The following is a 14,524-nucleotide window of genomic DNA, read 5'->3' as shown; positions in this document are numbered from 1 at the left end:
AGAAGGCGTGGAAGGATTAGTATTGAAAAGAGAAAAGGAAAATGTGAAAAGAGAAAATAGAAAAAAAAAAACTACTCTCATCATCTCTCATCTGATCATCATCATTATTATTTTTACTTCTACTCATTCCTTCCCCTCTCTTTCCTCTCTACTTCCATCTCCTGACTCTACAAACTGCGTTCCTTCTTTGCACTGTAAAAATTTTCACTTTCTTTTGCTCTCTGACACTCGCCTCGTCAAAATTTCCTGTGGGGGAATCCAGACAAACCAGTGCGACTGGCCTTTCCAGGGGAAGGAGGGCGACGAGAAAAAAAAGTGAAAAAAAAACCAGGAACAGACGATCCAATCAATTCTGACCCCCCTCACAATCCCACTCGGAGGGGTTTGCGCTGAGAGACAATATCGACTGGGTTGGTGGTTTCGCCGCTTCCACGAACTCTGGTCGGGGCTTGTCTGACGGCCACCAAGTGGATAGGAATGGGCTTCCGTTCTACTACTGGGGACTTTGTTTCAAAGCGTTCTCATAAACGATTGGTAACCTCCTTTGAAATGGAGAACTATACCTACGAACTACCACTACGACATGCTCAATCCACGCAGGAGAGGGGAAACTTCTTCCCTTGTTGCTGCACTCTGCTCACTTCTACCTACTGACTAGCTAAGGTGATCTCGGAACAACTGGCAGCATGCTCGCTCCTTTACCCTCAGTGGCTGGCAGCGGCACCATTTCCTAAGAGAGGGAGGAAGTATCCACCGTGCGAGGTTCTGACCCAGCCGAAGATCCGCCCAAGGTACGGACGGAGTACGCCAGGCGGCCAGACATTCAAGCGAGCACACCCAGAAAGGACAGAGAGGCAGCAGACAAGAGCCAGCAACTTGCGCAGCAGCGAAGTCCAGATCGTCTTCTGACTGGCCACCAGCTCGTCCGCCCTGCCCCATGCAGGGCAACGGGTGGAGAGGGGGGGGAGGAAGGAGAACGTGTCGCGCGGTCTGACGCTTTGGATCGCGGTCCGCGGAACTTGGGATGATGCATCAATGCATTTGTTCGAATGTTCCATGCGGTCCGTCGTCATCCGCTTGTTCGTCACACTAAAGAGAATTGTGTAGTTTGTCTGTAGGTAGGATCTCTATTTTTTTTTTTTTTTGCTTCTTTCCAGATTAGAGGGGTCGTATTCCCTACAGGCCGTCTGCCTTCTGACAGACCATGATGGCTGTTGACTGGGATGAGGGGGGGAGGAGAAGAGGGGGGGAAGTTCTTTTCCCTCTGGTCCACAGCCCGCGGAGATGTTCCGGCCGGGCAACAATAGCACGACGACCACATTCAATAACCAGTGGATGATGGTCCGGCCAGAATTTTTCGTGGGTTCCGTTGGGGCGGAATTCTTGTCCTCTTGCGTCGACCCTCCTCCCCTCACATCTCTCTCCTGCTTTGCAATGACTGTGGTTTGTACCTCGGTTGACTGAGAAGCGAGTTGCTCGATCAGAGAACTCAATTGTCTTGTCTGACCTTCGACATGCCACTGTCATGGAGCAACCAAACGAACCAAACGAACCAAACACTCGTGACCAAACCTGACGAGGATTTTCCCTGCCTCCGCACGGGCCGGGGTCTGGATGGCCTGGTGTGCTTACCATACCATACGCGGTCGACTAAATTGCCCTTGTCAACCAGGAATGACGACCTGCCAACAATTCGCTACCTGCCATAACAGTGCTAGATGAGATCCCTGCGACATAAGCACTACTCGTACTCTCGAATGCGACCAGAAACCAGACCCAGGCCGGACTTTGCCATCACCCAAGTGTACCGATACAGTAACACATTAGGAGACCTCCGATAGGAGTCTGTTTGTGCAGGCCGAGAGCCGGCCCTCGCCTACTACGTACAGGACATACAGTACATACAGTACAGCGCTTCTTTCCCAGATCTGCAACCTCAATATGTGTAAATGCCCGCGGCTTACTACAGGCCTGTCAATCCGGGGAGGGATCAATCATCATCATGAGGTGCAAGCCATGGGATCAGCTGAGGGTTCGCAACAATGGATGGGCTGATGGCAGGGCAAGCAGGCATTTCGCTTGGGTCCTTGGCATCGTGAGAGGGAGAGGAGAGACAACGAGCTGGCATTCTTGTCTCCATAATCGAACGACAACAAGTAGAAGTTTAAACCCTGCAGTTGTAGTCGAGGCAAAAGCAGAATAACATGCACCTCCCTTATGTGCGACTCGACTCTGGGGTTTGCGGTGCATTGCTTTGTCACTCTTTCCCCAGAAAGATGGTGGAAAGTCAGAAGAAAGGCCTCTTTGTCATACGTATACTGAGTTATGCTTGTGGCATTTGATCCCTGGCTTTCATTTCCGTAGCACCCTGTAAGAACCGATCGATGCTCGAGTCTTGCCTCTCAATTGCAGAGAAAATCCAGTTGGGGTGCAATAACTTCAAGTGTAACCCCCTCAAGACAGGGCAATAACCCCCATTGAATCCAACCAGGTCATCACTGAAACAACATAAACTATTCTAATTGACATGGTCGGTCGGCATTTCGAAGTTGTGAGGTAGTTAGTGGTTAGCAGTAGAGCCAACCCCAACCCCAACCCCAACCCGCCAACGGGGGCCTCGGGAAACCTGAGTCGCGGCGCCGCGCTCCAATGTCATCTCCGGATTAATCAGGCTTCTTCACATGAAGAAGGAAATGAAAGGGCCAACGCTAACAAATCTTCAAATCTTCAATTCCTCCTAAACCATTCACCCACCCCCCACCTCCAGACACCATCCGGCCTTTCACCACTCATTTTGACTCCAAACAAGAGGTTCATCCTTTACCGCGAAAATCCGCAACTTTATCTACTCGATATAAAAACCCTGCGGATCTGCCACCGGAGAAGCTGGAATAGACCAGACCCTGGACCCCCTCCCCAGCACCTCGGCTATACACAACCTCCCCAAAAGCAACGCCGAGAATGTCCTCATCCCCCCCCTCCCAAGCACACGCGAGTCCTGCGCAGACGCAACCCACCGCAAGCGAGCACGCCCAAACACCATCCAACCCCTCCACCACCAACCCCGCAGAGACCACGACAGCCAACCCCACGAGCAGCACAACATCTACCACCTCCCAATCCGCGCAACCCGCCAACAACGACGAGGATGATTCCGATTTCGACGAGTTAGACGGTCCGTCTTCCCCTCCTCCTTTCCTTTTGTTTGTGTTCAAAGTGATAAGAGTGACGGCTAACAGTAAGCGGGGTAAATTGAAAACAGAGGTCCTCGATAACTTCAACAAACCCACCGCCTCCACGACCACGCAGCCGCCCTCCTCCGCCGCCGCCACGACAGGTGCAGCCACCGCTACCGCCACGGAGGATGTCGATCTGGATGAGGAAGCTTTCCTCAAGCAACTCGAGAAGGACATGGCTAATTTGATGGGCGCGGGCGCGGGTGATGCCTCGGCGGCGGGTGGGATGCCCGAGGGGTTTGGGGACGAGGAGTCCCTTGACAAGGACGCGGAGATGTTCGCCAAGTTGCTCGAGGAGGGTGGGGTGTCTGCGGAGGATTTCTTGAAGCAGTTGGTTGGGGATATGATGAAGGGGGAGGCGGGGAGTGCGAAGGGTAGTGGTGGTGGTAGCGGCAGCAGCAGCGGCAGCAAGAAGAAGAAGAGTAAGAGTAAGAAGAAGGGTAGCGCTGGTGGTAGCGCTGGTGCGACGGCTGGGGAAGCGTCCGCGACGAAGAGTGCGCCTGCGCCTGCAGCGACTGATGCTGCAGCTACCGCTACACCGGAGACCTTCAACGACACGATCCAGCGGACGATCGAGCGCATGAAGGAGTCCGGCGACAAGGCGACGGCCGCGGCCGAGGAAGAAGACGACGGAGATGATGCGGACGACCTGGTGGCGCAGCTGATCAAGGCGATCGAGGCCGGCGCGGGCGGCGCGGGCGGCGACGGCGACGACGCCGACCTGACCAAGATGTTCCAGGGGATGATGGAGCAGCTGTCCAACAAGGAGATCCTGTATGAGCCGATGAAGGAGCTCGACACCAAGTTCGGCCCTTGGCTGGCGGAGAACAAGGCCTCCGGCAAGGTGTCCGAGGCGGAGCTGCAGCGCTACGAGAAGCAGGCCGGTGTCGTCGCCCAGATCGTCGCCAAGTTCGAGGAGCAGGGGTACACGGATGAGGATCCCAAGTGTCGCGAGTATGTGTGGGAGAAGATGCAGGAGGTGAGTGTGGCCAGCCAGCTTACAACTAAAAACCGTGGGACAGGTTTGGGGTACCTGATTGTGGACTAACTGACTTGACTGTTGTATAGATGCAAGCTTGTGGTAATCCCCCGGATGAGCTGATTCCGGCGCCGATGATGGAGGATCTTATGGGTGGAGGGGCTGGAGCTGGGGCCGGCGCTCCGGACTGTCCGCAGCAGTAGAGGTCTATTTCTTGTTCTCGCACTGGTGGATGCTGATGTTTGTTTGATCGGATGTTATGATTGCTGTTCCTCTGGCATTTGTCTGTCTATGTCTTGTACATATATCCCTCTGTTTGCGCTCTCCCTAGACGTATGTCATGATGGTTTGACTTAGTGGCTGGCAACGAGAAAGTAGTGACTCTGTGTGTAAAGGTCGTGAGAGGGAGGGACCCAGAAAGTGAATATATGGCAATCATAGTTCTTGTAGTACGTCGCTCACCCGTGCGTCCATGCCATTGAGACCATACATTATATACCCAGAGCCTGCAACCATCATCTACTGGTCCCATACCGTATAAATACACAGCCCCTAAACCCAACCTCCAGCAAACGCCCAAGCAGTTCATGACACAAAAAAACCTTCATCAGACTCCCGAAGTCGACCAGCGACATTCCGAACCAGACAACCACTCCCCAAAGAATCACGACATATCCATCTCCTGACTATGCGCAAACCCCTCCATCTCCGTCTCCCCCGCCAGATCCATAAAGATATCATCATAATCCTCATCACTAAACGAGCCTGAGCCCGCCGGGGCATCAAACCCGCTCTCCACCCCCACCTCAGCAAAGGCACCCCGCTCCTGCTCTAAAAGATACTGATCCAGCGCGTCCATCTCCGCACCCGCACCCTCATCATCCCTTTCGGTTTCCTCCTCCTCCACCAACCCATCCCACCCAGGCCCCAACTCACTCACCGCCGACCGCCGCATCGCCTCCCGCCACCGCTTCTGCTCCGCCACATGCTCCAGCAGCACCAGCTGCTCGCCGCGGTTCTCGAAGCGCCCGTCCGCGCGGTCCCGCTTCACGCGGTTCAAGAACGCGTTACGCCGGGTGGTGCGCGCCGCCGGCGAGGCCGAGGTCCCCGTGTAGGGTCTGGTGGATCGGGCGGCGGCGTTGGCGAGCGGGTTGGCGATCTGGGCGGCGTAGCGGGCGGCGAAGCGGGAGGGGTTGTTGGTGGAGGATGCGATCGGGCTTGTTGTTGTTGGAGTCCTCGTGTTGTTGCTGTCGAGGTTGAAGGAGAAGAGCGGGCCCGCGCTCGTGGCAGCGGAGAATGGTTTTTGGACTGGCGATCCGAAGCAGGATGCTGATGTTGGGTCTGGTTGGAGTGGGGAGGAAGGGAAGAAGGTTGTTAATGGGGTTTCGGGGTCGGTGGGTGCTGCGCCGGCGGCGGTGTTGGCGGTGTTGGCCAGAGGGCTGGAGAAGAGGTTGCGGTTGTTGGGGTAGCTGGTATTGGGTGTGCTGGGGGTGGCCATTGATGAGGAGGATGAAGATGGTGAAGAGTGGTGACGGCGAGAGGAGAGTGGTGAGGGACGCGTGGGTGTGGTTGCGGTGGTGTGCCATGGATTCGAAAATGGTTGCTGCTGCTGCTGCTGCTGCTCCTGTCGTTGATATACAGGCTGCGTCGCGAACATCATTGCGAGCGGGGAATTGTTGCGGATAAGGAAAGGAGGAGAGAAGAAGAGAAGCAGTGCAACTGTACTGTACTCGGCAGTCGTGATGTGATTCCGCGGTACGAGCAGTGAGGTTTTGGGCTTGGTTCCGAGCGGTAGTCCCACTTTTTGTCTATGGTTGTGGATGTAGATAAGATCAGTTGTAGAAAAGAAGAGGACTCCAATGGGTGATAAGCATCAATGGCGAGAAGATGTTCTGGCTATTTACAGCGGTGTCTGTCGCTTGGAAGATTGTCCCAGCCACTGCGATAAAAGGGAAAGTATTCGCATTTCGCATGCCGGATGGGAAATTCCCTCCCGCAACGCGTCCGCGTCAGACACGGAATCACGTGCTTGAAGTGGCTTCATGCCTCAGGCCTCAGGCTCACAGGCAGCGCAAAGGCAGACATGACATGTCAGCTCCCCCCCCCAGCCCAAATAGGAGGCGGTAATGTAGTCAACTTGAAGATCATGCTTCTTTATAGAAAGCTCGATGATATTCAGGGACAATCCCCGGGCGCAACGCGTTTTGCCTCAGGCATAGGCTAGATATGCAATCCACCTACACAAGCCGAATGGGAATGAACACTTCCAATACAGCACTGTGTCGATTCGAAACTGTATAACCTTTCATGGGTTCAGTGATAGCCACTCAGAAACACATTTTCCTGAAATGCATTCATTTCGCATCCCTAGGCAAAGCATAATGACGACATACTGCCGGACGGGATGTGAAATGGTACGCGCAGCGACCATCTGCAGGGGAATACGTAGTCCATCGACTGATCATGAGACCGTCTACTTGACGCCCCCGAAGCAAAATATTGCATAACATGCTTCAGGAGGCGCCCTTCTGGTCAACAATCTACCGCAGATCCTACAACGAACAAACTTGATACTTCTCAAACATTCGGTCAATTAAATACATACAATCAAAAGCTTTTTGAAGGCTGAGATCGAAGACCTGCAATCCAGAGAGCAAAGATAGTGAGACGCGAGGATGCCACTGTCCAGCGTCCCCTAGAATGAATCAAATGCTTCGAGGGGGGAATCAAAGTAAACAGAGACCAATCATGCTAGAACAAAATCCGCTGTGCTATGTCAAGGAGTGTAGTATATGTCGGAAAGAAGCGACATGTAGTCTATCAGAGAACGGCAAGGGTGATTCTTCAAATGTGAAACACACATCAGAACAAAGGACTGGATAACGATGAAAAATCAGACTCGAGGAATTCCTCGCCCACAAGCGCCATGAAAACTGCGTCATAATCGTACAAACTTTACAGTTCCGGAGGGAATATCCAGACGTTGTATCTTATCTGAGACAAGCAGATACAGAGACCGAATATCGGGCCAGACTTAAAAGTTTGATGCCGCATTCACCGGACCAGGGTTGTGATACTGGTCAAGCGTGGTCTTGAAGGGCGTGCCACCGGCACCGGGGCTAGGAGCCTTCTCGCGAGCACCGGATCCAACGGCAGTACCGCTCATGAGGTCGGCAGCTTCGTCGTTGTCATGGGCAGCCTTCCGAGCATGAATTCTCCAGGCCACCACCGCGATGGCTCCAATGATGATCGCACCACCGACACCCACAACAACACCAATGATAATCTTCTTCTGAGAAGACGAGAGGCCGGAGCTGCCGCTGGAACTGTTGGAAGAGGCTCCACTGAGGCTGGGAGAATCGGTCGCGCTGCTAACCGGAGTGGAGGTAGTGGTGATGGTGGTCTGCACAGGGGTTCCGCTGATGGTCTCGGTGGTGACAACGGTCTTAACGACAGGGGTAGCAGTGGTCTGGGCCGTGGTCTCGGAAGTGGTTGTAGAGCTATCGTTGCTGTTATTGTTGTTATTGTTGTTGTTGTTGTTATTCGACGAGCTAGAGGTGGCAGCGGCAGCATTAGTAGTTTGAGATGCGGTCGTATCCGCTGCTTTGGTTGTCTTGGCTGCTGGTTCCGTGGTACTCGTGGTCTCTGAGCTTGACGTAGTAGTGGGCTCAGACTGACTGGTGGTGGAAGTGGTGGTCTCTTTGGTGGATGAAGTCGACTCGGTTGATGAGGTTGACTCGGACGTTGTGTTAGGAGCAACCTCTGCGGTAGTAGCAGCCGCAGCAGAGGTGACAGCGTTTCCTACGCCCGTGACCGCGGCGCTCTGGCCAGCGACGACGGCCACGAGGGAGAGGGAGTAAAGGAGGAACGAAAGACGAGCGGCTCGCATGATGACAGCGGTTGGTTGGTTGGGGGTATTAAGTCGGAAGTCTAGTATCTCTCAAAGGCTTCCAGCGCCGAACGGACGGAGGTTGTGGGAGATGACTGGCAGACGAGACGTAGATGGGTATATTGAGAAGGTCAGATTTCCAACGCGACAAAAGCCCAGATGGGAGTAAGCGATCGTATCTGTAGTCGGGGAGAGCGTGGAGTGGGTAAAGACACCGATGAGATAGGTGTCTAGATGGAAAATGGAGGGGTTAACGAGAGACTGCAGATGTAGAAGACACCCGAAGGGCACACACACGATGCAATATGGGGTGGGTAAGAGAAAGAGCGTAAGGAGGTGCGGGATGGAGATTATTGAAAAAGGACTGGAGAGGGCGAGAAGGGAAGGGAAGGGAAAGGTCAGTGAGTGGCAGTGGGGGGACGGGAAGGAAAGGATTGGACTGATCCGCTCTCTGCCTCTCCCTCTTTCTCTCGCTCACTCAGTAATCAGTCACTCACTCACTCACTTCACTGCAGTCCTTTGCACAACCGTCCGGCCGCTGAAAGTCACCGGGGCCAGGCAATCCAAAATCACCAATGGTAAACGCGCGCCCAGCCGTGGGCGCTCCCTAGTGTTGGCGCTAATGAGGTCCACTGGCCAGTCAGCGGGAGCAATATGAGACAGATTGACCAGGGGGTTCACTATATTTTGGAACATTTTGTGCATTGTTAGCCCATTGTGACTTTGTGAGCATTTTCAGGCGCCTGACTTCGGGGCAGTGTCTTTGTTTGGAGGCTTCGGAGGGGGAGGTTGGGTCGGCAATCCCACTTTTGATTCGTGGTCTTTCCACCGGCACACCCGAACCTCCTTCATCAATGGGTCTCACTCATACCCTAAGGCCGTTAGGATTATTATCTGTCTCCATATTCCCGTACTACGACTAAATTATGAACATACTGTGTACAGTACAGTGAAGCCGGTAGACCACTAATTATGACTGCTTAGGCTAGCACACTGCTTTTGCCATCCCCCTTCATCACTAGCCAAATTGATAGTGTGGGAGATCTTTATCCGATCATCAACAAATTAATGAAGATTCCGCGACTATGGTTCGGTGATACTATTTTAAGGTCTGTACCGTGGATTTGACGTACCAACGATGACAGTACCACAGAACCTCACTCGGGTTCATCTTACAGTTCCTTTCTTACAGTCCTTACTCCTTAGGTCCTTAGGCAAGACTCAAACATCCCAAACAATGCCATCCACCAGCCCGAGTTTCTCTCCCTTGGACTTCATGTTTCGCCTGAAAGTCCCGCATTCCTCCGCGTCGTGGGCAGTGGAGTAATTACTCAGTCAGTCCACATCATCCATCAGACCCTGGGACATAGTGCAAAAAGGTACTGCATGAAAAGGAATTTCTGATTGGTACCCGGTCTCGTGCCTGAAAGAAAATTTCGACTTAGACCCATCGACATTATGCCGGTGCAGCCGACGGTGCTCCATAATCAGACTACTCTGTTTTCCTTTTTCCTTTTTCTTTTTCTTTTGGGGCGGGAAGATCGCCTTAACCACCCAACATAGTTTAGCGTGGCGAGACAGAAAGAACTGCAGGGGCAAGCCATCCCTTCTGACCTACGGATATGTGTACAGTACTTGGGTGACTAGGCGATGCTGGAGAATGCCCTACGGTGGGTATTGTGCCGTTATCCGGAGCAATTGGGATGCATACATACTATTATGGCCCTGAGCTTTGTGCATCTCGAACGAGTCCATTGGTCTTGACTTGTGTCTGGCCAGTCTGCCATGGAACAACCAAGTGGTCTGGACAATGTCGAAATGGGCAAAGCTTGCGTGTCGCACGCAGTTGAGGCATGATCGGATGGGCAAAGCTTGGTCTTATCAGATCTCGTTGACACCTGACTCCCTCAGAAAAAGACAGTTAACAGCTCCCCTCCGCCTCTCTGATCCGTGATGTAAGGGTGTCTCAGATGTAGACATGCGATACCCAGAGTGATATCATCCTAAAGTCCACCCATTAGAGCTGAGTGTATCGGGCTGCTCAGAACCTGCAAGACCGTGCAGCGACAGCAGCAGAGTCAACTGCTAAGCGACTTGCATTCGCAATTCAACCATCATGCAATTTCTCTCGCCTACCAATATGTCGGATTACCCATATAGGAATCTGTATGAGAGCAACATGCTAGAGTCGTTGAAAATTGTCTAAGCCTCGCTATCATCATGCAGAGATCCTCGCCGCAACCTTTAGACCACCGCATGCTCCGGTTGACTATTTCTTACTACTATGTAGTCATGTATGTATCGTATGCATCATCCGAGATCATACCTCTCAAGCCGCATTGCTTCGATCCCGGATATCCCGGCGAGCTACTCCGTACACGAGATACAGTATGCACAGATGCGCAGTACCAGGGCCCCTGCTGCCGGCTGAGAATCACTCGTTCCCATCGCAAGCCACCTGAAATCAGCCACTACCTGCAGAGACGGACTGAGTACGATCAATCGGACACATCACACTGTACGGTGCGATAAACAAGCCACCGCCAGGGCCTTCCAGACAGTAGCAGGAGTCTTACAAAACCACCTGATCCAACCCTCGTAAACACTCATAGCCCAAAGCTTAAGCACAAAAACAATAGTTGCTAGCAAGCCACCCGAGCGTTGCCACGAGGAAAGGCGGCAGTTGCCACGAAAGCGAAGCCACTTTCTGCTGACTCTGCCACAGCGTCACTTCCCATCAATTCTGTCTGGCTCACCGTATGTTCGTTGTCCGATGTTTACGAAGAAGAGAATACCCTACGGAGTATCCCGTCTAATCTTCCCTTAACGCAATACGCATATGGATTCTTGGTTTCTGCTAATTAGCGGGCACATCTGCGATTCGGGTCGTAGACGTTCCCGAACTAAATTTATGGGAAATGCAAGTTGCAACTCTGTATCTCAAACCTGTAAGTGGTAATTCTGAGAATGGAAAAGAATCACACCCTGCTGAGTTGGCAAAAACACACAGTACCTTAGCAAAAGTAAACAGAAGGAAAAGGAAGGGTAAGGGGAGGCGAGGGAAACAGCCTGGAAAAGGCCCAGCCCAGACCCCTCGAGACCCTGCATGACACCTGTAGCGGTAAGTTGTAACCACGGACGGAGAGGCACGCACTGCTGCTGGCTTCCGATTCAACCCTACTAAAAAACACATACAACATAAACAAGATGGGGCCACTTTCCAATCCAATAATAATACTCATGAGACGTTCTTCATAATAGCCAACTGTCTCTGCAATACATTCAGATAAGGTGATAGGTAGTAGATAACTCTCCGGAATTTAGGGCGTGACTTTGCCGTTTCCACAACATTCCCTCTTCCCCCCCTCAATGCTTTCCGGCTGATCGGCAGTGGGTGACGGGTTCTAGACTTCCTGTTGCACTCTTCACTGCCAACCCCCCCTCCCCCACCGGGGTGGTCGTCATCCAACGTGACTGGGCTCTTGGGGAGGAAGGGGGTTACTCTGTCGGGTTGAGTACTGTACTTCCATGCACTTTCTCGTAGGGGTCTGGATCTGGAACCCGAACAGGTGGGTGGGTGGGTGTGGTGACGACTACGTGGAGCGGTTGGAGCTTTGGAGGTTCCGCGGGTTTATCTACCGGGGCGTGTGTGGGTTCGGCCTACGCGTGCGTGCGTATGTTGTTTGGGTGGATGTGTGTGTGTATGCTGATGTTCTTCTGGACAGACAGGGTCGGTCTAATGTCCATCTGATTTGTGTACATCTAATGTACAGTACTCATGTACCCGTACAGTCGGATGGCGAAGTATGTAAGCTTGAATGCTTGGGGGGGCCTTTGACAAATCTATCTAAGTTGGCGACTGCTTCAACCCTAAGTTAGTACTCAGTAGATGATATTTAAAGGGTTTTGTGCTAGTCTATGCGGTTTGCCCTGCTTTGCCTTGGGGGAGTCAGTTGTGCATGACTTCCCAGCGGCTGTGCAGGTCTTGCTCGCACAGGCGGGCGTGCCGACTGCGACATGGGCAAGGCTGGATATCTGCGAGGTAGGCATATAATTAGATGCATGGGTTCTTCCTGGATGACATCTCTCTTCAGTCGACGAGTTTCCGGGATTGAGGTTGCTGGTGCGAAGATATGAACATTGATGGTTCATGTTGCCTACAGTTGTGAGATGTTTACTTTCATTCACAGATTCGAGCTGGGTGGACGAGAGAACCGATTTAATGAAGTGGAAGAGGCAGGACGAGTGCTCGCTCGACACTGGTTCAGATGATGGATGTACGCTATGCAATACACCATGAGTTGGTCTGGCACCAAGTAAGAAACCGGAGAATTACTTAAAAACAGTCTTATTTGTTGGGTATCATAGGGATATAGATTGGTTGATATGAGCCTCCGCAATCGAATTTCCAGATTGCCGATCAGTACTTCTCCGTGGGCTTTCCTTTGAATTGATTCTGGCACTCCTCCTTGAAGTATACCCAGAACCTTCTCGAGGTAGAATCTAGGAATGTATCTTGTCAGGACCACCAATCCCCACTCAATGTGTTTCGAGACTCTACACAGATGGCAGTCAATCTGTGTGTGTGTTGTTTGGCATACCAGGGTTTGAGAGACGGCCGGCGCCGCTAATCCGGGGCGTCTCTGGCGGAGGCACGCCGTGTTTCACACGTTCGACTTGTTCATGGACCTTCCCAACGACGCGGTGAAACGTCCGGCTGGAGAGCAGCTTTTTTGTTATAGTGAGCGACTTTGGTCAGTCTTAAGGTCCCGCAGCGGACTTCGGCCATCGTTGACAAACCTGACGAACGAGCAGGGTCTGAGAGAGAAGGGAAAGTGCATTAGCATTAGGCTGCTGTGTGATGAAGGAATGAGAGGAATCCATTATGCCCAAAGACACACACCTCCAACGCTTGGAGCCCAAGCATCCGGAAGACCATCCTGCTCCTGCGGATATCCTCAGGGTATTGATCAGTCGACCGTCTATCGTTTACCGATGGAACACCAATAGCAGCACTGTCGATGACAGTGTAGTCAGTGGTTGCATAAACAGGTGGCGGTTATGGCTACGGAGATGGGAACACACTTGTGGTGCTTAGAGAGAGAGAGAGAGAGAGAGAGCGGAGATTAGAGCGAGTCCGAGATGAGAGATTACCTAAGGATCCGACCGGTGCTTGACTTGACAGGGCCAATGACAGCCACAGCCGAGACTGAGCAAGCAAACAGCAAACTGGGGCCAATGAGAGACAGAAAAGTCTCCGACGCGGGATGGAACCCTTTACAAGAATGCATCTCCGATCATGAATGGAGACTGTCCCAGATGAATTAAATGAATTATTGACTCCCCCTCCCTCTCATCAAGGTATGGAGTACATAGATCGATGAAGGGAACTCTTGAATCGCCTGCTGGAGCTGATCCAGGTCTCCTGATTACATCACAGTTCTTGTCCCGAGACCAACGAAACAATTCAAGGTCCCTGGGAATACCTTATGCATGCCCATCTCCGGATTGCCAGGACCAGCTATGAATCCCATTGTAGTGATTAGTCCAATACCGTTAGTTTTATACAGATCGATCCTGCCGCGGTCACTGGAAAAAAATTCTTTCGTCTGTGTTGATATAGGTTTTGACTTGCAAGGACATCTTGACGTGCTATACTTCCTCTTCGCATTCTTGCTTGTTTCCACGTTCGCTCTATTTCTCTTTCCTCCCGACAAAAAGTCATCGGACGGGTGGCCACGTCCTCTGGCAGTGCGGGGAGTGCAGCTTCGAAATAGCGCCGCGAGGGGAATATCCGTGAGGGCAAGGGAAAGAGAGAGAGAAAAAAAAAATCGCTCCTCTGGCCTTGGCCCAGGTTCAAGCATTCTCCCCCTTTCTCGTTGGGATATGGTGTGGCATTTTCCATCGTCAAGGAAATAAATATAGCAGAAGAATTTCACCAGCCACGATCTTTGCCACCTGAATTGAACTCATAATCTCATTCAACCCCTCCGCGACCCCTCAGGGCTACCCTTACCGAGATCATCTTGTCCAAATACCTCCCGGTGCATACATACATCCATACTTGCAAACTGTTAGCTGCAGTGACGCCAATCCGATTTGGTTGAAAACAAAAACGATTAGTCCGTCGGACGAGTCAGCCTGGCTAACGTTACGATTCGTGCGCGCCTTGTCCCCGTGAGATCGAGAAATCTGGCCAAGCACATTGCCGTGTCGAGGGGCAGCTTCCACAGCTGTCCCGATCTGTCAACGCTTCAGATATCCCCCTCATCATCCCTGCTGCTGCCACACGACGCCGCCGCCGCCCCCAACGACTACGAGACCACTGTCAACCCTCCCACCACCACCACTGCCCCAACCTCCCGTTCTCCTTCTCCCCATAGTACTGCCAGTCTCCGCAACGGTCCTCGTACACTCGCA

At 52.4% G+C, this 14,524-nt stretch overlaps 3 protein-coding genes across 3 annotated transcripts; 1 reads left to right on the top strand and 2 right to left on the bottom strand.

The window, feature by feature from the left end:
- Positions 1-2,961: 2,961 nt before the first annotated feature.
- On the top strand, positions 2,962-4,418 carry pex19 (putative peroxisomal membrane protein receptor Pex19; the record flags this gene model as incomplete). Its single annotated transcript, XM_020200500.1, has 3 exons — positions 2,962-3,175; positions 3,263-4,215; positions 4,305-4,418. 3 exons carry the CDS (start codon positions 2,962-2,964, stop codon positions 4,416-4,418), a joined length of 1,281 nt encoding a protein of 426 aa, XP_020061535.1.
- Positions 4,419-4,879: 461 nt separating this feature from the next.
- On the bottom strand, positions 4,880-5,875 carry ASPACDRAFT_38765 (uncharacterized protein; the record flags this gene model as incomplete). Its single annotated transcript, XM_020200499.1, has 1 exon — positions 4,880-5,875. The coding sequence occupies one exon, from the start codon at positions 5,873-5,875 to the stop codon at positions 4,880-4,882; it is 996 nt and encodes a 331-aa protein (XP_020061534.1).
- Positions 5,876-7,249: 1,374 nt separating this feature from the next.
- Positions 7,250-8,104, bottom strand: midA (putative cell wall protein; the record flags this gene model as incomplete). Its single annotated transcript, XM_020200498.1, has 1 exon — positions 7,250-8,104. One exon carries the CDS (start codon positions 8,102-8,104, stop codon positions 7,250-7,252), a length of 855 nt encoding a protein of 284 aa, XP_020061533.1.
- Positions 8,105-14,524: the final 6,420 nt, after the last annotated feature.

Source organism: Aspergillus aculeatus (genome assembly GCF_001890905.1).
Source record: "Aspergillus aculeatus ATCC 16872 unplaced genomic scaffold ASPACscaffold_1, whole genome shotgun sequence".
Taxonomy (NCBI): Eukaryota; Fungi; Ascomycota; class Eurotiomycetes; order Eurotiales; family Aspergillaceae; genus Aspergillus; species Aspergillus aculeatus.
The sequence above is the reverse complement of the archived record's forward strand: the minus strand, read 5'-3'. Positions and strand labels throughout refer to the sequence as shown.